Below are 21,921 nucleotides of genomic sequence, written 5' to 3'. Positions count from 1 at the left end.
TCACACATTGTGTGTGTGACATCATGTGCCCATCGCACATCAGGAGTGTGATGTCGCATCGTCAGGAGGAGGTTGAGTGTAGAGCCCACCATGGTGTGGCTTCCTCTCTTGCGCTCAGGAGAAGCCAGCCATTGAACTGCACTGTGCTCCGTCTCCGCTGCCCCCTCAATATTGAAGGGGTCAAGCCCTTCACCAGCAGATTTTTAAGGAAGCAAAGACACCTCCACCCCTAGGAGTTGGCATGCTTGCCACATCTAGTATCATCAACTGATCTACTTCTCTCAGTTGTGGAACAATGAGAAGGGCTTCTCTGCCAGCTCTAAGGCCCTGGGCATGCTGGGCAAAATGTTTTTCCCCCTTCCAATATATTGCCCCCAAATCTATAATCCTATTAGCAGCAGTCGCATCTTTTTAAAAAGTAGGGTTGTTATCTCTGGTGAGCACATTCTACAGATGAGAATGACTCGAGGTTGTTCAGCTCAGTCATCTTGCAATACTTCTGATTATGTAGATAGTATAGTAATAATAATAATAATAATAATAATAATAATAATAATAATAGAATAATAGAAGCCACTCTGGGTGGCTTCTAACAAAAGATTAAAAATACATTAAAGCATCAGTCATTAAAAAATTCCCTAAACAGGGCTGCCTTCAGATGTCTTCTCAACATCAAATAGGTGTTTATTTCTTTGAGATCTGGTGGGAGGGCGGTCCACAGGGTCTTGTTAGTTTCTTCAGATAAATAATAACTATCTAAATCAGGGATGGAGAATCTGGAGCACTCCAGATAGTGTTGAGTTACAACTCTCATCATCCCTGACCATTAACCATACTGACTTGAATTGGTGGGAGATGGAGCCCAACAACCTCTCTCCCATCCCTGCTCTTTAAATCTTGAATCTCACAAATAAACAAAAAAGACAGAGCACTTTTCATGCTTCCTCCTGCTCTCTCTTCCCCACTACATTGTGGCAGATCTTGGAATGACCGAGAAGAGAATTGTTGAGACTTGAAGTGAGAAGTGTCAACAGTGCAATCAGAGTTTTAAAGGTTGGGAACAGATGTGCAGTACTTAGCGGAATAAACTGCATGTGAATATTTATCACAGAAGGTTTAGTTCATGGGTCATCAGATTAATGATTTGGCCCGCATTTCTGAAAAGATGGGGTGGTGTTTTGTGGCGCAATCAGCTCATCTGTTCCCTCGTTCTAATACAGTGGATAATTCTGCTTTCCTCATGGCAAGCAAGTTTCTGGATATAGTTCAACCTACTCCAAGTGCATATTTAAACTAAAAATCTGTTTCACATAGAAGGACAAATGAGAATGGCTATTACCGTCATCTTTAATGCACTAAATTCTTTTGCACAGATTGTTCTTGTTACTACCACTTTGAATGGATCTGAACAGGACACCATCTTCTTTATGTACATATGTGCCATAAGCAAAGCTAAAAAGAAAAAGCAGAGGACTTGGGAACACCAGAATGTTTGATGTGTCGCTTAAGTCAGGGATTTGTGCTATTTGTGCTTTGTTTTTTCGACTGTGGGCCTGTGAAACCCTCTTGCCCATTGAAGTCTTTGTGGGAACCAGAGCACTCCATGCATTCCCCTATGACACAATTCCCCATAAACCCACTTCTCCGAACTTGCATACACAAAAAGACACAAATAAGCAACTATTCCCTCATTCATGGATGGGGAACCTAGGGCCCACCAGATATTGTTGGATAACAAGTGCCATCACCCCTGAGCATTGGCCAGACTGGTTGGGGCTGATGGGAATTGAATCCAACAAGTGGTGTGGCCCACAGGTTCTCCATCCCAGGCCTAAGGTTTTACATCCATCATTTAATTGTATGCCCCCTTTCCATAACTAAAAACATGCCTAAAGCATGAAAAAATACATAATATTTATGTAATAGTCATAAACAATAAAACATCAAGCATACACAACCAAATTAAACAATTTCCACATAAATGATAAGAGCTAAAATAAAGATACAAAAAAACAAGATCAAAACCAGCAACACCCCCACCCAAAATGAAAAACCCTGCACAACACCCCAGCCCAAGAGTCTGTTCAGCAGCCTTAGCTTTTGTACCTGTAGTCAGTCAGGGCCTCACCATCCCAAGCCAGGTGGAAAAAGGGCTCACAGCCTGTTTTAATTTAAATAGCTACCTTTTAAAAAGCCACCATGATTTTTGTACAGTGGTACCTCAGGTTAAGTTCTTAATTCGTTCCGGAGGTCCATACTTAACCTGAAACTGTTCTTAACCTGTTCTTAACTTTAGCCAATGGGGCCTCCTGCTGCTGCTGCGCCTCCAGAGACCGATTTCTGTTCTCATCCTGAAGCAAAGTTCTTAACCTGAAGCACTATTTCTGGGCTAGCGGAGTCTTTAACCTGAAGCGCATGTAACCTGAGGTACCACTGTAATTGCCTACTTATTGTCCATTGCTACAATCTGAAAGTTGTGCTATTATTAGTGTTACATATTGCATTTTTTGCATTTCTGTTATGGCCCTGGATCAATATGAAAATAACAGTGAACAGGTCTAATTTTTGCTACATTCCTATACGTAATTACTTGAGTTCCACTCAATGGTAGCAGCTTCTGAAAATATATGTATAGGATTGTACTGGCCAATAGCAACTGCTGCCTCATGACGGAGTTTGCTTCCCTCTCCCATTGCAATGGCTGCCAGTTGCTGTTGTAACCCCAGCAAACGTTCATAAATATCCAAGATTTCCAGTATTGATTTCCAGTGTTTTCATCTTGCATTTTGAATGTGAAATTTCACTTCCAAATTCAAGTGATATTGACTTGTCGGTAATCAACGGTTGCATTGAATTCGACTCGTGTCTGAAATGTTACACATTGCTAGGTCTGTCAAGTACGGAACACCATTACATGTCAACTATCAAATACTGTCAAATATTAAGTACTGAAATTGCATAACACTGCACATTATGCATATCAAATATCTGGCAGATATTCAATTAGTCAAAATATGTGGGGAAAGAATTTTGAGCAGCAAAATTGTATCGTTATATAGTAAAATAACCTTTCCCACTTTTTCAGTTGCTTCTTAATGTTTAATGGAGCAAACACTGAAAAACATACAAAGAGATCAGTCTGTTAGATATTGCTCTGTTTATATCACTTCCTTCACAATGCAATCAAGACGTTCAATCCTGCATATTCAGCAGCCTAAAACAAGGTCAGACTTTGTCCCTCTAGCTAAGCATTGTCTCCTCTGCCTGGCACTCATTCCCAACAGTCTCAATCAGAGGTCTTTCCCATCACCGGCTATGATTAGCTAGAGATGGCAGGGGGTCTCTGGCTCCTCCCCTAGTTAGACATGCAACATATAGTAACAAAAATCCAAATTCCTAACCAGAAAAGGGGAAGGTAAAGGACTCCTGACAGTTAAGTCCAGTCGCAGATGACTCTGGGGTTGTGGCGCTCATCTCGCTTTACAGGCCAAGGGAGCCAGCATTTGTCTGCAGACAGTTTTTCCAGGTCATGTGGCCAGCAGGACTAAGCCACTTTTGGTGCAACAGAACACCGAAACCAAAGCAGCACACAGAAACACAGTTTCCCTTCCCGCTGGAGCGGCCAACTTGCCAGCAGGCACTAAGCGAAGCAGCAACTCTTCTTACTTGTGATTCTCAGCAACTGGGATTCAGAGGCATAGTAACAAGGTAAAGGTAAATAACTCTGGATGGTTAAGTCCAGTCAAAGGCGACTATGGGGTTGCAGTGCTCAATCTCGCTTTCAGGCCAAGGGAGCTGGCGTTTGTCCACAGACAGCTTTCTGGGTCAGGTGGCCAGCAGGACTAAACTGCTTCTGGCGCATGGAACACCATGATGGAAACCAGAGTGCACAGAAACACCAATTACCTTCCCGTCGCAGTGGTACATATTTATGTACTTGCACTGGTGTGCTTTCAAACTGCTAGGTTGGCAGGAGCTGGGACCGAGCAACGGGAGCTCACCCCGTAGTGTGGATTTGAACCACCGACGTTCTGATTGGCAAGCCCAAGAAGCTCAGTGGTTTAGACCACAGCGCCACCCGCGTCCCTTAAAAAAAAGAGAGAGAACTCCCACCTAAATTGTGGTTATCAGCACTGATGTTGTTTTCTGATGAATGGATAAGGTGATGCAGAAACCTGCAGGTAAGGACTGGACTCAGAATGAATGGCAAGGGCAGCAATAGCAACAGGTAGAAGGCACAGATCACAAGTAGGTGCAAGGACGAGAGTGAAAGCTTTTGTTTCAGTTTTCCGTTTACAGCTGTTTAGCATTAACCAAAGTTTAGAGTTCAGGCTAATCTTGAAATATAGTGGCTAGCAACCATTCAGCTACAGGACTCATAGGATAGGTATAATTCTGTAATGTGGCTGGGGGTGGGGAAATAAGGCACAAACACTCTTTGAGCAAGCTTAAACCTGGAAGCTTAACCAATCACGTGTGAGCTCCCAAAATTCTGCCAGCTGCTGCAATGGAAATCTGTGACATTTTTAGAATTGTGCAATGTGTGTGTGTGTGTGAAAAAGTATTGCAGAACTTCCTCTTGTCTCTCCAAAACTATTTCTAGCTTTTAATTACATTTCACCATTAATTCAGGACAGCTTTTTAGAATAACGGCCCACTACACAGAACTTATGTAACCCATTTTAGCATGGGAAATTGGGAACATGTGGAGGGAAAGCCTTTGCTGTAACAATGAAATCTGTTCCTTTTGTCTCGGAGGACTCAAATATTATCTGCTTCGTCAATATTTACAATAGTTACAGGTTCCACAGGACAGAAATAGACAGTGAATAGCTAGTTTTGGAAGTGCCCTTGCTCTGCAAATGCTGTTGGGATTTCAAGAGATTGTGAGCTATTTATTCCGGCGATGGGATTGTGGCATCATATGGAATGCATAAATATGGTTTGATGTTTGATCCCTGGCATCCCTTGTCTGAGGAACTCAGACAAGAGCTTGCTGAGCAATTGTCAGAGCAAACAGCACTGGATCGATGCTCTGGCTCCGTATATGGTGGGAAAGGGCTGCATTTTAGTGGTGGTACATCTGATTTGCATGCAGAAATTCCCAAGTTCAAATCCCAGTATCTCCAAGGTGGGATTGGCAGAGACCACGGAAAGCTGCTACCAGTAGACTGTACTGAGATAAATGAACCAATGATGTGCTCACCAGGACCTCTTATCAGGGGTGCCAACTTGAATAAAATATTGGGGGGGGGGGCAGGTCATGATCAACCACATGACATGACACATGCTCACTCTTTGAATGAGAATGCCTATCAACTGGGGGGTGGCAGCCCCCTCAAATATTTTATCGGGGAGGCCAAAGGGACCTCCGCCCCAGGAGGTGGCTCCTCTGCCTCTTATGATTCCCATGAAAGGTTTAGTAAATATTCCATCCAGAACTCCTTCCTTAATTCAGGTAGGTAGCCACGTTGGTCTGACAAAGTGTGCATGCACACCAAAGCTTATACCAAGAACAAACTTAGTTAGTCTCTAAGGTGCTACTGGACAATCTTTTTATTTATTTATTCCTTAATGTTTGCTCGTCTTACTGCTCCATTTCTTTATATGGCAGCCATTTTGAAGCTGCCCCCCCCCCCCACACTTCCAAATGTACCCACTAGCCCCAAACGATTGGCAAGTTCTGCCTTCATTGGAGGAAACATCTAAGACCAGACCTACTGGTTACCAGTTTGCTTCTAGGCCAAATTCAAGGTGCTGACGCTTATCTTTAAATGCCCTTTGTCATCTGGGGCCAGGATACTTGCAGGAGCATCTTCTCACAAATGTACTTTCCTGCTCTGTAAGATTTGCCACACATAAATCTTTCAGATTAGTGGCCACAACCAAGAGAGAGATTTCTTGGTGTGACCCTTATAGAAGTTTTCCAGTTTTGGCCATTGTCTCTTTTAAATGGACTTTAATGGGCAGCTTAATAGAGACAGTTTTTAAACATATTGTAAGTAGTCCTGTGTTGTTGTTTGTCATTGGTTGTTGTTTTCTTCGTCCCTCCTATTTTCAGTAACTATTGAAAGATGACCTATCATTTTAAAAAACGACACACACACGCACACACATAGGATAAACCTAGTAATGAGAAGGCTGCAATTACATGGGAGCCCCATTGAACTCAGTGAAATTTGCTTTTGAGTGACATGCACAGGACTGCGCTGGGGGAAGCAGCTCAGGTCAGATCCTGCTTTGACCATAACCTCACAAGCCACACTCTTTCTCTGCTCCAGCTTCTTGCCTTCCTCAAAATTGGTAATAATACTGGCTAGCCTTGGAGGGGTGTTGTAAGGGAGCATGTTGAATGCTCCAAAATGCTGTGTAATTATCATCTCTTTATACCAGAAAAAGGGTATCCTAAAGATATATTACATTTATAACCCATCTTTCCTCCAAGAAGCTCACAGTGGCATATAGAGATGCCTCCCCCCCCCCACTGTTACACCTACAAATAATTCTGTGAGGTCGGTTAGGTTAAAAGATAGGCACTGGTCCAAGAGCAATCAGTGAGCTTCCAGAAATGAGAGGGGGTTTGAACATAGGAAGGGGGGTGCGGGGTGTGTGGTCCGCCCCAGGTGTCATCCCTGAGGGGGTGACAAAATGGTACACCACGGGGGGCGGCACTTACCTGGCCTGCAGTGTGCCCGAGCCACACGTTTCTCCTGGGAGTGACTCGGTGGCTTGGGGCCCCACGCTGCCTGAAATGGCAGCACGGGGCTTGCATCTGCCAGACGGACTCTGTGGGCGGATCGCCATGGCACCCTCATGCACAGATTGCCACCCCGCACCCGCCACTCCGGGTGCCAGAGCAGCTAGCTATGCCCCTGGGTTTGAATCTGGGGTTTTCCAGTCCTAGTCAGATACTCTTATCCAACAAGCCAAAATAAAATAAAATCCAAAAGCAAACAAGAGGTCTGGGGCAAGAAGATAGTTAATAATCTTGCAAAGTTGTGATAGGATATGTGAGTGTGGAAGTTTCTCAGGTTCTATTGTACACATTTACCCAATTTTAATGTTGTGATAGTTCTTTGATTGTCAGGCATTTATCCGATTGAGAACTCAGTGAGGCATACCTGTATGACCATATACTGGGAACTATGGTACGTTAGTGCAGAAATGGGGGGGGGGGGAATCCAAAATTATGGTGGACAGACTGGATTTCTTCCAAACAATGAATTCACAGAGGAGGTCAGTTGTTTCTGACGGCATAGTTCAGAGGTCATGAGTGAAATTACATGTCAAAGAATAAAAACTTAACTCAGAACCTGAGATTAAACATCATTTTCACTTTTGCGAATGTTTGCAGAATTGAGAATTTTCTGTTTTATCATATTTATATATTTTTAAAAATTATATATTATTTTCATTTTGTGGCTGTCCCTTGCATTTGCTACCTAAATGCAATAATTTGCCCTATGACCTTAGGGTGAAGTGTGGGATATTCATTTTTTAAAAAATATACAAAATAAATCATTGGCAGTGCCCGGAATTGAATCTGTGAGCTCATTTGTGCAAACTATGTTTTCTATCGCCTAAGTTACAGCAGCCCTATAAGCAAACAAAACTGACTTTTTTGTTTCTGCTGCTGGTCTGTAACTTTGGGACAGTTGGGTACTCTGGGACTAACTGGTTCTAGAAAACACATGTTTGAGAGAGCCTAAATCAATACTCAAGTTCCACCTAGTGGGCAAATGTAGAAGATCCATTTGCTCTACTATATTCCACAGCAAATTAACAGGGAATCTTGATTGCTCAAATTAATTAAGAAACAGGGACCAACATATACGTATGAGGACTGGTTATGATAATATACGGAACTGACCTTTGTAATGTCAGTTCCAAACTCTGCAGCCTTTTTGGGAAAGTGGTTATGAGTAATAACTGCTGGTACATTGAGGCCTTTTTAAGAATTGGCAGGAAACCTGGATTTGGCACCAACTGTATGATCAAGAAGAGGTAGCCAGTGCTGAAGATTTGACCTGTAGGAAGGGCCATGTATCAGTCAGTTTGCATGCAAAAGGATGTGGGTTCAATCCCCAACATCTCAAGGAAATGTCCCCGTTTTGCAACTGCTAGTCGATGTGGATAATACGAAGTGAGATGGATTTGTGGTCTGACTCAGTAAGAGGAAGATTTCCATGCATGAAGTAGACATTATGGTTTACGCCAATAAAGCAATCTGGCCATGAAACCAAACTACGAGGCTTTATTGCAAGTCACAATGTTAATTTTTAAAGGTGCTGGTTCATTCTATTTTTTTTTCTCAACGTGAGTCACAATCATGCAGTGGCGTAGCGTGCGTTGTCAGCACCCGGGGCAAGGCAAGTAATTTGCGCCCCCTAACCCGTGGATTTTCGTAGGGGCAGAGAGCTGCGAGTGCGAGTGCGCCCCCCGATGTTTCGCCCGGTGCGGCCGGCCCCCCCTGCACCCCCCACGCTACGCCACTGCAATCATGGCTATGGCACATGCCGGAGAGGGACTATTTGCAAGTGGAATCTGCTGGTTTGTGAACCAAGCCTTACAACTGTCCCATCTACACTTGCTCCTCTTGGCAAAAATTATTCTCCTCTTGTCACTATTCCAATTCTCCCATCCTTATTTGTCTTCTCCTTTGCTGGGAATAGACTTCCCCTGTGTGAGATTCTAAGCCATTTCCTGTTCCTCTTAGGAGCAATCCCACACTAGGTTTTTAAGGTGGAATTGGCATGTGGTATTCACTCACTCTTTCATGGGGCATCTAAATGCCCCATAAGAATCTAAATTCCATCTGTTATGGAACTGTTGTCTTCCTGTATTTTCTCTGTCCTTCAGTCTTCTTTCAGGCCACAGAAAATCGGCTTTAATGTTTTGGAAAGAACAGCAGCCTAAAATAAGACATCAACTCACAGGCCAGGAATTAGATATGAAGTTGCATAAAATTTTATTTCTTTTAAACCTGTTTTTATACCATTCCCTTTTTGAAAGTTCATATACATCTGCGACACAGAACTGCACACGACAATAATTTGCTTTTATATTTCTCTTGCATCAAGAATATGCACATCTTAATTAACAAGAGGACAGGTACAAAACATTAGCATCACAAATAGTTTGACAAGAGAATCCATATTCCCCAACACAGGAAAACATGTTCCCCCCCCCCCCCCCGCTTCACATCCAAAGGTATGGAAATACATACTTTATTAGGTGACAGTAACCAACTTGATCACAGTTGACAAACACTTTGGAGTATCTGAGAGCCAGTTCAAATGTTGAGGGGAAATGTGGTATAGCCTTCCTAGCATTGTTCCATGGAGAATGCCCAGGAATGGGGTTTTACTCTCTCTAGCAAAAAGCTAGCAGGCAATACCCTCACCCACATCCTGAAACAGTAATCTTAGAAAGCCTGCTTTTTAATTTACACTATGGTAATTGCAACTGCTGGGCATGTTAACCCTACCCTCTGCTTTAGGTCAACACTCGTTCCAGTATACTTTGTGTTCCTGCTGGCTCCTGACACTGAAGACCAGGCTATAAGATTTCATTATGGTATTGCTCATGCATTTATGTGCCATATCTTAAGGAAACATAGGGTATCTGAGATGTCATGAGCTGCCTTTTGCAGAAGGAGAAGCAATGGTGAGAACACCGAAAGACTGGCCCCATAAGCTGTAGACAGAAAGTGAGGACATTAAGCCCAGAATTTAAAAGGGTTTTCTGTGCATGAAAAGCCTTCTAAATTTTCAGATAGAATGTTCCATATCCGATATTATATGTCAGAAGTTCTGTGTAGTATTCAACAGATGTTGGGCAGAAGATTTAGGTGAGCATTTCTGTCTTTTCATCCTCTATTTTCTGAGGAGGCCCAATGCAACAGTTGTGACGTATGAGAACATTTGCCCCAACGTGAACAGAAGAAGGGCAATTCTGGCGACAGATATAATCCGTCAGGGAGCTTCACGTGTGATTGTTTCCCTTAAATCATTTGTCATGCGAAACCTCAACAACTTCCCAATGCCTGCAAATATCAAAATTGCTCAGTGCCACAAGCCACAATACCTTGTTGCTGAGAAAATGCAGTATCTTTGCGGCTGTCTCATCTAATGCTGTGTGCAATATGGCTGCACCTTTGCTATAGGCACCTCACGGATAATGTCTGACGTAATGGGTGATTAGTATTGCAATTCTTCTATGCAAAGCCTGTACCAATTCCTGAACTTCAAGTTTACTTTTTTTTTTTAAAGAGTTTGGGCATTCAAGTATGGGTATAATCAAAGCAGTAACCACAACCCAACCACAGCCCTCACTTTGCAGGCCCTTATTCCAGCATTTTCCATTATTTGGGGGTAGGCTATGATCCTATTACCTTTGGGTGCTTCAAGCAGGAGTATAGTGCCAATATGAAAATGTAGCTAATAGCCCAAATCTTATCCACATTTATTCAGATAATGGTCCCGCTGAATGCAGTTGGACTTACTCCCAGATATGTTTGCACAGCACTGCAACCTTGTATTCTTGTCTGAAAAAAGGCTGTAGGAATACAGGCAAACATATGATTCAGAAGTGGGAGAATAACCAACAAAGTATCAGAAACAAAACGGATGCTGTATCTCCATTTAATGAAACGGCAACATGAGGAGAGGATCATCATATCAGTGCAAAAATAAGTGTTTTTAGTAACCAGCTGCAAAGAGAAAGAGTATTTATCAGCAATCTACATAATGCACCACTTTCTCCATTTTAAGGAAAACTGCCAAACTGACTTGTATCATACTACATAGAACACACAATCTATAGGGATGTTTGCCAGTGTAAACCCAATTGAAACAATTCATTCCAAGCTGTGCCTTTGTCGAATTTCCATTTCAGTACACTCAGATTGTGCCGGCATTCCCAGCAGATTGCATGCCACAAAGTATGATTGCCAGGCTTCACATATTTAAAGTAGCTTAGGAAAGGATAATTCCATTTCCCTTGTCATAATGACACATAATTTTTTTTAGGTGGGGGGGAGAAAGAAAGAAGAGGGAAGAAAAGTTCTGATCTCAGTGGAATTATTAATTTGTGCAATTTGTGCTCCAATCCCCCCCAAAACCAAGGTAATTTTGTGGAGATCCTATCAAGCTATAATAATAATAAACAAATCAACTGGTGCTACTAGTTTGTTGTACAAGAGGCTGTTTTGAACAGTGATTTTTTTTTTATTAAGACACGCTCACAAAATTAAGTCGCACCCACTCAGAAACACTTCACAGATTACAACCTTGTCTAAGATGTTATCTACAGAATAACAACAGGTCAAAGAGATTCCATGTCTTACAAAAAGCATTAATAGTTACATTACTGCCACTAAATAAAATAGTTTCTTACGTCATTAGTCCAATAAATATTACTGAACTTAATTAGAATTTGTTCCCTTTTTTGCTGGCTTTGTTAATGTGGCCATTAATGGCTCAGTGATCATTATTTAGTGTAAACTTCACTGATTTAAAAAACACACACACACAACCCCAAAAATCTATAAAGTCTACCAACATGGTCTTGCACAATAACGATTAAATCTAAATAGGGGCTGCGCAGGGGCTGTGACCACAGTTTTCTTGTAGGACACTCTTATACACTCAGGGAGGTGTTATTTTCTAGACAAAGACAACCCATAAAAGAAGTTGAAGGAGGATATAGTAACTGAATATAAATTTACGGGCCATGCTGTATTTATGGAATCCTCCCCAAAAGAAAAAATCTGTACAACCCAGAGTTAGACATGCTCAAGTCCTACAGAAATGCATTTCAAATGGACTTATATGTGTTACTGCGGTGCTGAACACCCACTAATTTGATTGGACTTCTCTTAAATGGCCCAAGGATCTTGAAGCACAGTTGTACTTTGGTTCTCAAACGGAATCCATTCTAGAAGTCCATTTGACATCCAAAAACGTTTGAAAACTCGGGCACAGCTTCTGATTGGCTGCAGGAGCTTCTGGCAACTCAATCGGAAGCTGCATCGGACCTTCGGCTCCCAAAAATAGTTCGCAAACCAGAACAGTCACTTCCGGGTTTGCGGCGTTCAGAAGCCAGAACTAAGCTGTTTGAAAAACCAAGGTACGACTGTACACAACTCTGAACCGAATGTAGAAATGAATAACCTTCTCACCTGCAGATACACTTCCCTTTTACACGTCACATTTACTGCTGAATCGGAACAATCGGATTTTCTGCGGCATGACGTTTGTTCAGATTCAGCAGTAAACAAGGGTGTTTTTTTATTGGGAAAGTGGCAGGACAGAAGAAAAACCTCTTGGACCCATGCCTGGAAATCGCAGGGGAAAGAGAAGTGTGGATGAGCTTTGTCTGCATGCTGAAAGCCACTGTTGTTTTTACATGGAAAAGAACATCCAAGCACAAGTCCACATCTGCAGTCCAAAGTGGTACAGTCCGGTGAAAAATATAAAACGTGCAGTTCAGTGCTAATAAGAAACTTTTAAAAAGCTTTACAGAAAATAACCAGTATCCCATGAACTTTCCCTTGTGATTCTGTTACATCTCTATTACAATCCGATACATCTGTTACACTTCTGCAGAATAACATTTCAGATATTTTTCAAAGGGGGCAATTAGCAGCTGGTTTCCTTCCAAAACGTTGATGAAGGTTAAGGTGTTTATTCTGATACAACAGTGATACTCATATTGCTAGCCCCATCTGGGGCAGTCACCTGCTGTGTACATTTGCACAGAGCAGGAAGAAACACTGCTTCGCTCCATTGGATGAGCCAAACGAAACCTGCATGTGAGAATGGAATCTGTATGATCTCAGCAAGTATATATTTGCTAGTTAGTGGTAACGTGGGAGCTCTGTGGTGAACATTTGCAGGGGAGAATCAGCAGGAGGAAGGAGAGAGTGCTTAACCCTTTCCCCCATGTGTCAATTCTCCTTTTCAGTCCCTTCTGCAAAGTCTTTATTTCTGCAGGTCTCGTTCTCTCCATCACCTGCTCCCCGCTAGGTGAAAACAGGAGGAGGGGGGTGACGGTGGCTGGAGGAATGTGTCTAACATGGTTAGGTATTGCATCCCCGATTCTCCCTGCAAAAGCCCTTCCACTCTCATGGTGACCCACAGCAGGCCACCCCCTTAAATACAGTGGGGGCATGCCCGCCTTGCCCCCCCATAGGACAGGATCCAGCCAGCATCCTGGCATGGTCAGGAAGGGGAGGTGTCAAACATCTCTTCCCCAACCCCATCGGCCATGCAGGAAGCACCTGCCCACTCCTTCCTCAAACTGTGCTGCGGCCGCAGTGTACAGCAAAGGCTACCCACCTGGAGCCCAAGGTTAGTGGTAGTCTCACACACAGAAGCCAACTCCCAGGGGCCCTGGAGACTTCAGCCCCGGCAAGAAAATATTTGAAGGGGCTGCACCACCACAAAGTGGATGGGCACTGCCATTCAAATGCGGTGTGTGCACCTTGTTGTGATTGATCACGCAGGGAGGGGCTTACAAGCCCCCTCCTCCCCAATATTTTATTCAAATTGGCACCCTTGGTCATAAGCATTAATTATGTGAATATGGGGTGGGAACCCCATGTTTGCCTTAGTTCTGGTTGTTATAACGTTAACGACGCACCGGCAGTTTGGATGACACAAAAGTATTCTCCCAAGAAAATGGTACCATTTAATAAAACAGAACCTCTCTTTTACCAGCGTCAATCCCCGTTAAAAATAATTGGACAACTTCAGAGCAGAAAAGACGCACTGTGGCTTTTTTGTTTGTTTCCATTTTGCAGATTAAAGAAATCTTAGCTGAAATTTGGAGCTCTGGTTTGCATTGGAACACATCAAAAGAGGTCAGCATGGCTAAAGTTGCCTGTGAGCATGTGGTTTCACCCATTCTAAAGTATTTCCCGAGATATACAAAATGCTTATAAACTAGGACCTGAACTAAAAAGATAAATAGTAATATAAAAATGACATGAGGAAATTAAAAAAAGGGGGGGGGGAATTCGTTTGAAAAATTTGTCACATCAATAGCTTACATAGTACTTCCCAAGTAAACCCATTCCAGTAATTGCCCACTGGAAGCCAATTCTTCTTTCCAGTTACATGCATTTATTATCAGTTAAAATAAATATAAAGTTGACAAAAAAAAAAACAACCTGGATCACATATGTAAGTTCTCCGGTTTACTTGGCTGTTTCTGCTGCACTGCCAGTTATTTCAGTCTTTCGGAAACATTCTCTAGCCAGTGCATGATCCATTTGCAACCATTGGACATAACCGTTACTATGAGGAACACACATTTATTTTGTGCAAAAAGAAAAAGAGGGTTGGGGGGGGGCGAGAAGTAGTCTCTGCTCCACTGGTAGAACCACCTACGAAGTGAGTTTTGAATAGCTTGGGGGAGAAAATCTTCGCCTCAGATACTTTAGGAAGTAGAGGGGAAGACAGCTGACCAGAGTGATTACTGTCACCTTCCACAAGAATGATAAGGTTGCAATGAAGTAAACATCTGCAAGAGAAGAAAGAGAGAATGGTTCATATAGGAGGCATGTTGAGGGGGAGGAAGGAGAAGAAAAACACACATCACAATATGTTCAACAGAACAGAGCCGTATGCATGCACCCTAACTAAATAGCAAGCCATGCAACTTTATTTATTTATTTAATAATATGTAATAAAAAGGTAAAGGACCCCTGGACAGTTAAGTCCAGTCAAAAGCGACTATGGGGTGTGACGCTCATTTCAGGCTGAGGGGGCCGGTGTTTGCAGACAGCTTTCTGGGCAGATTTACCTATAAGCTAAACAAGATAAAGCTTAGGGCCCCACTCTCTTGCCCCCCCCACCAAAAATATACTTCTTCTTCATTGTCTTTCACTATTAATATACTTCTAAACTGAAACTGTATTTCCGTTCAACAATTACTTTGATAAAATACATATTTTGTTATGCGCAAATGGCTTTAGATACCTATTAGGCCCATAAATTACCATATAGCATTTATTCAACACAAAAAACAGTGACAATTTGTTGCTGGCAAAGGACAGCTGGACATATAATGGGCCCCATTACCTTCAGTGGCTTAGGGCCTCATCAAACCTAAATCCGGCCCTGTTTCCGGGTCATGCTGCCAGCATAACTAAACCGCTTCTGGCGCAACAGGACACCATGACAAGTGCCAGAGCACACAAAAACGCCATTTACCTTCCCGCTGCAGTGGTACCTATTTATCTACTTGCACTGGTGTGCTTTCAAACTGCTAGGTTGGCAGAAGCTTGGAGAGAGAAACGGGAGCTTATGGATTCAAACCGGTGACCTTCTGGTCGGCAAGCCCCAGAGGCTCAGTGGTTTAGACCACAGCGCCCCCGTGTCCCTATTTAATAAACATGCTTACTTCAAGGAGTCCAGCTGTACATTTAAAGCTAACTGAAATCATTTTACTACCCAAAAGTAAGATGGGCTTTTGCAGGTCGTTCCTCTACTTTGGCAGCTTAACTGGAGTACAACTGTGAGGTGTAACTTAGAAATGTTAATAAGAAGCCACCAAAATTGCCCCCCCCCCCCGCAAGCACAAGTGTTCAATGTGGGCCAGGAATTGTTTTTTTAATACATGCAGATATAAAAAGGAACACATTGAGGGCTCCAGCATATTTATTACAGTGTTGCTGCTGCTTCAATACAGCATTTCGTGTGTTTATTGTTGGGATGTTTAAAGGTTGGTATTTTTTGACCCTTAAATAATTACTTTTCAAAATTTCCATGTGTAGCATGGTTTGTTAAATGTATTGTTCTGCTAAATATATTATTTTTTAAAGCAAATACAAGTTCAAAGAAAAGAATAAAGTAATGGAATGCTCACACTCAGTTTTCCTCCAACTTTGAAGGGACATTTATGTATATTATGAACTTAACATTGGAAAATGCCACATTTTCCTGGAAGTCCCATTGATAGGAACAGGGCTCACTTCTGAGTAGACATGTATAAGATTGTACTGTTAGAATACAGTATCAGAAGTACTTTTCTTAGCTTTTTTATAACACAAATTTGAGAAGAAAGCACAGCCCCTTTTCAAAGCATACTTAAATGCCCTTAAAAAAAAATTAAAACTGGGTGTAAACATTCCATGAACGAATTTCATCAGTTCCACTCTGATGAAGTAGCTAACTGCCTAAAGTGCCGTTTCAATAAAATAATTTCAGGTTAGCTGTAAAAGAGGAACTGGATCCTCTTAAAACAGCAATGGAATCATACTAAAATACAGTATACAATTAAAAAAAAAATCAAGCTTCCATATTTAAAATGCGATTGCTAAAATACGACAACAATGTTACTTATGCTTTGAATTTCTAAATGAAAGTGGGTAACTAGTAGCAAGTTTTCAATCTTTGCAGAAAGCAAACACAAAGTTGAAAGTAAACTGACAAGAGCGTCACACTAAGGTCTTCAAAGGGGGGGAAATGAATTTTCATAGTTGAAGTTCTGGAAACACAACTTTTAATTCAGCATTGACAGCTGCATATTTTGGAATGGAGGTAGATATATTGTTTCATTGCAATTTTAGACCGCTCTGCAAATTAGCAGTTATTTTCCTTACGTTTCCCCCTGTTCTGTCAGCCCTTCCATGACTTCCTTTTTTTTCCATTTCCACTGAAAGATTAGACTAATAATGGATGCAAAAAAAGAGACCTTAGCAGGCTTTTCTATATTACTACAAGGAGAGGGCTATTGTTAGCCATCTCTAAGATCTGCGGTGAATTCTCATGGTGGTGGCCCCATGCCTTGGGAACAGCCTTCCCTCTGAAGTGTGTCTCAGCATGACCCAGTTGTCATTTCATCATCAGCCGAAGACTTGCCTCTTTGCTCAGGCTCTTGGGTAAGGGAGAGGTAGATCGGATTGGATTTCTATTGTGGCTGCCATTTTACTTGTATGGAAATTGTGTTTGCTGCTTTTAAATATTATTTTTTAATTTTAACTGCCTGTATTTTGGCACCTTGTGAATGAAGGGTGGCCTTCATTCATAGTAAGCAAATGAATAAAATATGTTGGCTACTGTGGGGGACAGGCCTCTTGGACTGATACAAGAGGGCTTTACTTATGCTAATGTTTTTATAGGATAGGGGTGACTCCTTTGCAAAAACTTACAACAGTAGCTTGTAACTGCCCATCACCATCTTGACCTATCAATGGGCTAATGAATGAAATTAACTGTCTTGGCAGCCTTGTAGATCACAGGTTTTCTACATCTGCTCTAACACCAATTCATCACTTTCTTCGCCCATTACAATTCATGGGTTTGCAGTTGAACATTTGGAGTATGGGATGGAAAATCCACATGGCACCCCGCTTGCTTTCAATATTGAAGACGGTCAGTTCTTTAATTCTAGCTGCCCTAGAGCCCATGCCCTAAATCCATTTCCAGAAGTACCTTGGCTTCCAAAACTAGCCCTGGCTTTACATTTGACCGAAGATGTTTTGAGAAATTCAGAGCAACAGCTATTACCAATAAACTCGTGCAAGAAGACCAGCGAGGCAATGTAGCAGGAAAGGCTGAGTAGTTCTGCCACTATCATGAGCCAATGCCACGTCTGGATTGTCAGCGCCACCATCAACAGCTCAGTGAGGATCAAGGATGTGAAGGAAATAGCCACAATGTGGACAAACTCAGATTCAAAGAGCAGCAATGCGCCATACATAATGATGCTGCCTGCAAGTGGACGAAAGAGAAAGGAGGGGTTAAATAAATTACAAAAATGTAAAAAATACAGTGAGTGGGTTGGATCCAGACTTTGAGCGGTCTCCCTGAAATCAGTGGGACTTGCTAGTCAGAGCTATGACCCTTCCATGAACAAGAAAATACAGAAGACTTCCTTCCTTCCTCTAGCTCAGTGGTTCTCAACCTGTGGGTCCCCAGATGTTGTTGGACTACAACTCCCATCATCCTTGACCACTAGTGATGCTGGCTAGGAATGATGGGAGTTGTAGTCCCAAGCATCTGGAGAGCCAGAGTTTGCCTATGCCTGTGCTAGACAGTATCTTAATATTATACAGTAGCTATAGAGTTTTCAAAACACTTATTCCTATGACCAATTATATTATTAACCAGCATAATACATCAGAGGCGAGGAACCTTTGGCCCTCCATGTGTTGTTGACTACGCTTCCCATCATCCCTCACCACTGGGCCATGCTGCTAGGGTCAATGGTCCAGCAACAGGTTGGATGGCCACAGGTTCTCCCCTTCTGACATATTATCCTGGCTAAACTTACAAAAGCCCTGCAACTCGGTAGACCTGTAATAATATTCACACACTGAAGGTGGGGGCAGGTTAGGCTGAGAGAGAGAGAGGAGTTTGACCAAGATTTCTCAGTGTGTTCATGGCTGTAGTGAGATTCTGAAGCTAATTTTGTTACCAGTCTTAAGCATGTTAAGAAGTCTCAATGAACTCAGTAGGACTTATGTTCAAGGAAACGTATTTTTTGAGAATGGTTAGGGAGAGAAAGACTGAGAATCACTTTGCATCCTACTTCTGGCTGATCTGAGAATAGCTACACAACGTCCCAGATCCTCAGCTGCAGACATAACTCATGTCATCAGCATGAGTAATCTGTACTGATGACTAATCCACAGACATCACATTATGCTTGTTTGAAGAACAATTCTACCAGTGACTCAAGATCAAGCCATAAAACACAGACCCAGGGAGTAAATTTTCCACCATCTGGGTACTGCTCAGTTTTGGGCCATCCCTGATCTTGAGCGATAACTACTAGCCAAAATTGCATGGTGTGATCCATCAAGGGGTGAGGTCATCTGACCAACAGAATGTAACAGGAGAAGGCTCTTGGCCTGGAAAGCTTTCCCACGATGTCTCACTCTTTCTGACTGTCCGGGAGCTGTGTGATCTCTGCGAAGGCCAAGACACTGCTCTATAGTATTGATTTAGCCCTTGAAAAGTAATTGCTGTTGCAGCCAACTCTCCAATTCTTCTCTGACCCTCTTAAAATGTAATATATTCCTGGTCCTCCTTTTCCAATTAAAAAGGCAATCAATGAACTGGGTATAACTTAGCCCCTCTGAATGTGAAGTTAACTGATGGACAATGGCTGCTATGCAGAGCAAAGGGAGCAGAACAGCTTCCTGGGAAGCCATTATGGTCCCCCCTGCAACACTCACTGATGTTTTTTGTGACATTACATCTAAAGCATTAACCGCACAGCAAATCCATCCTGAGCCTCACATTGAAGCATCCAGCCATCAGTTATGTACTTTCTCAAACTTACATTTATATCCCAGCTTCCCTTCAAATAGGTCAGAGCAGAAAACACATACCCCCAACTCTGTGAGGTAGCTAATAAAATAAAATAAAATAAAATAATAATAATAATAATAATAATAATAATAATAAGTTATTATTTTGTATCCTGACCATTTGAATTTGTTGCCCCAGCCACTCTGGGCGGTTTCCAACATATATAAAAACATAATAAAATATTAAACCTTAAAAAGCTTCCCTATACAGGGCTTCCTTCAGGTGTCTTCTAAAGGTTATACAGTTATTCATCTCCTTGATATCTGATGGGAGGGTGTTCCACAGGGTGGGTGACACTATTGAGAAGGCCCTTTGCCTGGTTCCCTGTAGCTTCACTTCTCGCAATGAGGGAACCGCCAGAAGGCCCTCGGAGCTGGACCTCAGTGTCCGGGTATGAAAAATGGGGCTGAAAATGCTCCTTCAGATATACAGGGCCAAACCCATTTGGGGCTTTAAAGATCAGCACCAACCAGTGTTAGAAACTGAGATATGAAAACTAGGAGCTAAATGGCACCTTAATCCTAGGTTATGGGTGTAACAACGGAATGTCTAGGCATGCTTTTTTATAACAAGAATACATTGCTGAAAATGAATGAACTGCAGCTAAAATATTATGTTCATTTTTCACATGGTCTAGTCCTTTCCCTGCCCGCCCGCCCCTAATATTCTTAAGAGGATCTCTTCTCCAGTCTTCAGAGAATAGGAGGCAGAAACAGGTCCTCCTTTCCTTCACTCTGCAGTTTTAATCTGAAATCTTAGATGCAGTACTGAGCCCAGAGCTCAGAAACTGCTCGCGCTAATGAAATTCCCTGTCACAAAATGCACCTCGAACAATGGGAGTTTTGAACACTGGCACCAACACTTTGAATTGTGCTCGGAAACGTGCTAGGAGCCAATCTAGGTCTTTCAGTGTAGGCCTTTCAATGTAGCCCAAGAATGAGTGACTGACCCAAGGTCACCCAGTGAGTTTCATGGCTGAGTGGGGATTTGAACTCTGGTCTCCCAGGTCCAAGTCTGACACTCTAACATCTATACCACGCAGAGAAGGGATGCATCGAGAGTGCTAATGATGACCTGGACATGGCACAGTAGGGTTCAATGGGAGCCTCTATAGAAAGGCAGCATGAGCAATTCACTTAGGCTGTAGCAGAAGCAGTAAGCTCTGTGTGCTCTGTGCTGTTATGACTGGTTTGCTGGAGGAGGCACCTGTTGGCTTAGTCTTTGCTGAGCTGCATTGTCATTACTGTTAATGGTTGTATTAGAATGGACCACTCTACAGAGGTCAGGTGATGTTAGAGCTAGATAGGGTTCTACCCAGTCCTACAAAGCTGCTGATCATGGCTTGGTTCCTTGGCCTCATGGCTCAGGTAGACACAGGAGACTGAGCTGCTCTTGTCTCCAGACCACCACCCTGACAGCCCCTCTGCAGGCTGCTCTCTGCACATGGAGGAAGCAGGATTGCAGCCAATGTCTGGGGAAATCTGAGAAGCCAGAAGGAAACTGAGAAGGACTTCCAGTGGTCAGGGAATGAGCATGTGTTTGTGTAGATATAAATCTCTGCAGAGCTCATTGTCTCTCTTCCAACCCTATAAAAACCAGAATTTATTATGCACAAATATTCAATTTAGTAGTTTTGCTTATTCAAGTCAGTGTTTGTTGTTTCCACCAAATCTGGGAAAATATGAGATTTGAACAATTCATTTCAAACAATTCACTGAGAGGTACCCGGACAGACAGTCTCTTACCTTGGTAAATGCTTATCAAAACCCATATCAAAAATGTCTTGTATGATAAGGGCCTTCCCTAAAGAAATGAAAGAGGACAGGAAAACAAAATGAACGTCAGTCTGATGCACATTTCTGTATGTGATCTTGAGCATAAACCTGAAGACAAAAGATGAAAACACAACACAAGATGTATCAAACCTTCAGAAGATCTTTGTAGAGTTCTGGGTACAGCATGGCAACTTCTGATTTGACATCTTTGTCCAGCACTAAAGAGAACACTGGAAACATAGTATAGAGTGTAGAATACCTGAAAGCAACAACAGAAGAGATCCCCATTGATTTCCACATGGATTCAACACCTCCTCTCCCACCTCGACAAATCGGACTGAGGGGTGGCAAACATAAGCAGAATGGGGAGAGTTGTTTTTCTTGATTTCTACATTTCTCTATGCTGTCTCTCGCAATTGAATGTTATTGGCCACTTAAAGGGTTTGGGTTCGACCCAGGATGAGATCAGCAATGAAGTTTAAGCCTCTTCTCACCTCTCCCCCTCCACAGAGGGTTGTATCCAATGCAGAACCAAGTAACTTGTTAAGGCAGTACAAGGATTCTCACTTGCACAGTATAACTTCCCTTCCCTCGCCTTCTCCTCCACAAACCCCCTAAATTTGTTCTGGGGGTTCCCCCACCCTCTGGAGCAGGGTGCACACACAGGGAGGAGATGGGAGGAAAAGCTCCAAAGTACAAGCAAGAACTCCTTTGCCAACAGAATGAGTGCATTGGATACCACCCAGAGCTTCTTTTAAAAATGTTTCTAGCTAATAGCCACCACCATATATATATATATATATATATATATATATATATAT

General features: G+C 42.5%; 1 protein-coding gene across 3 annotated transcripts in view; it reads right to left on the bottom strand.

Moving 5' to 3' along the window:
• Positions 1-9,190: 9,190 nt before the first annotated feature.
• The window catches only part of ATP9A (ATPase phospholipid transporting 9A (putative)), a 97,262-nt gene continuing 84,531 nt past the window's right edge, over positions 9,191-21,921 (bottom strand). For all 3 annotated transcript variants that reach the window (XM_081011074.1, XM_081011072.1, XM_081011073.1), the window contains exons 25-28: positions 21,251-21,359; positions 21,071-21,128; positions 17,517-17,720; positions 9,191-14,526 (exon numbers count right to left, since the gene is read on the bottom strand). In XM_081011074.1, coding sequence (XP_080867200.1) covers positions 14,390-14,526; positions 17,517-17,720; positions 21,071-21,128; positions 21,251-21,359 — 508 coding nt within the window. In that variant the 3' untranslated portion in view covers positions 9,191-14,389. The remainder of the gene's footprint in view (positions 14,527-17,516; positions 17,721-21,070; positions 21,129-21,250; positions 21,360-21,921) is intronic.

This window comes from Podarcis pityusensis (genome assembly GCF_964106645.2).
Source record: "Podarcis pityusensis genome assembly, chromosome: 6".
Classification (NCBI taxonomy): Eukaryota; Metazoa; Chordata; class Lepidosauria; order Squamata; family Lacertidae; genus Podarcis; species Podarcis pityusensis.
The sequence above is the reverse complement of the archived record's forward strand: the minus strand, read 5'-3'. Positions and strand labels throughout refer to the sequence as shown.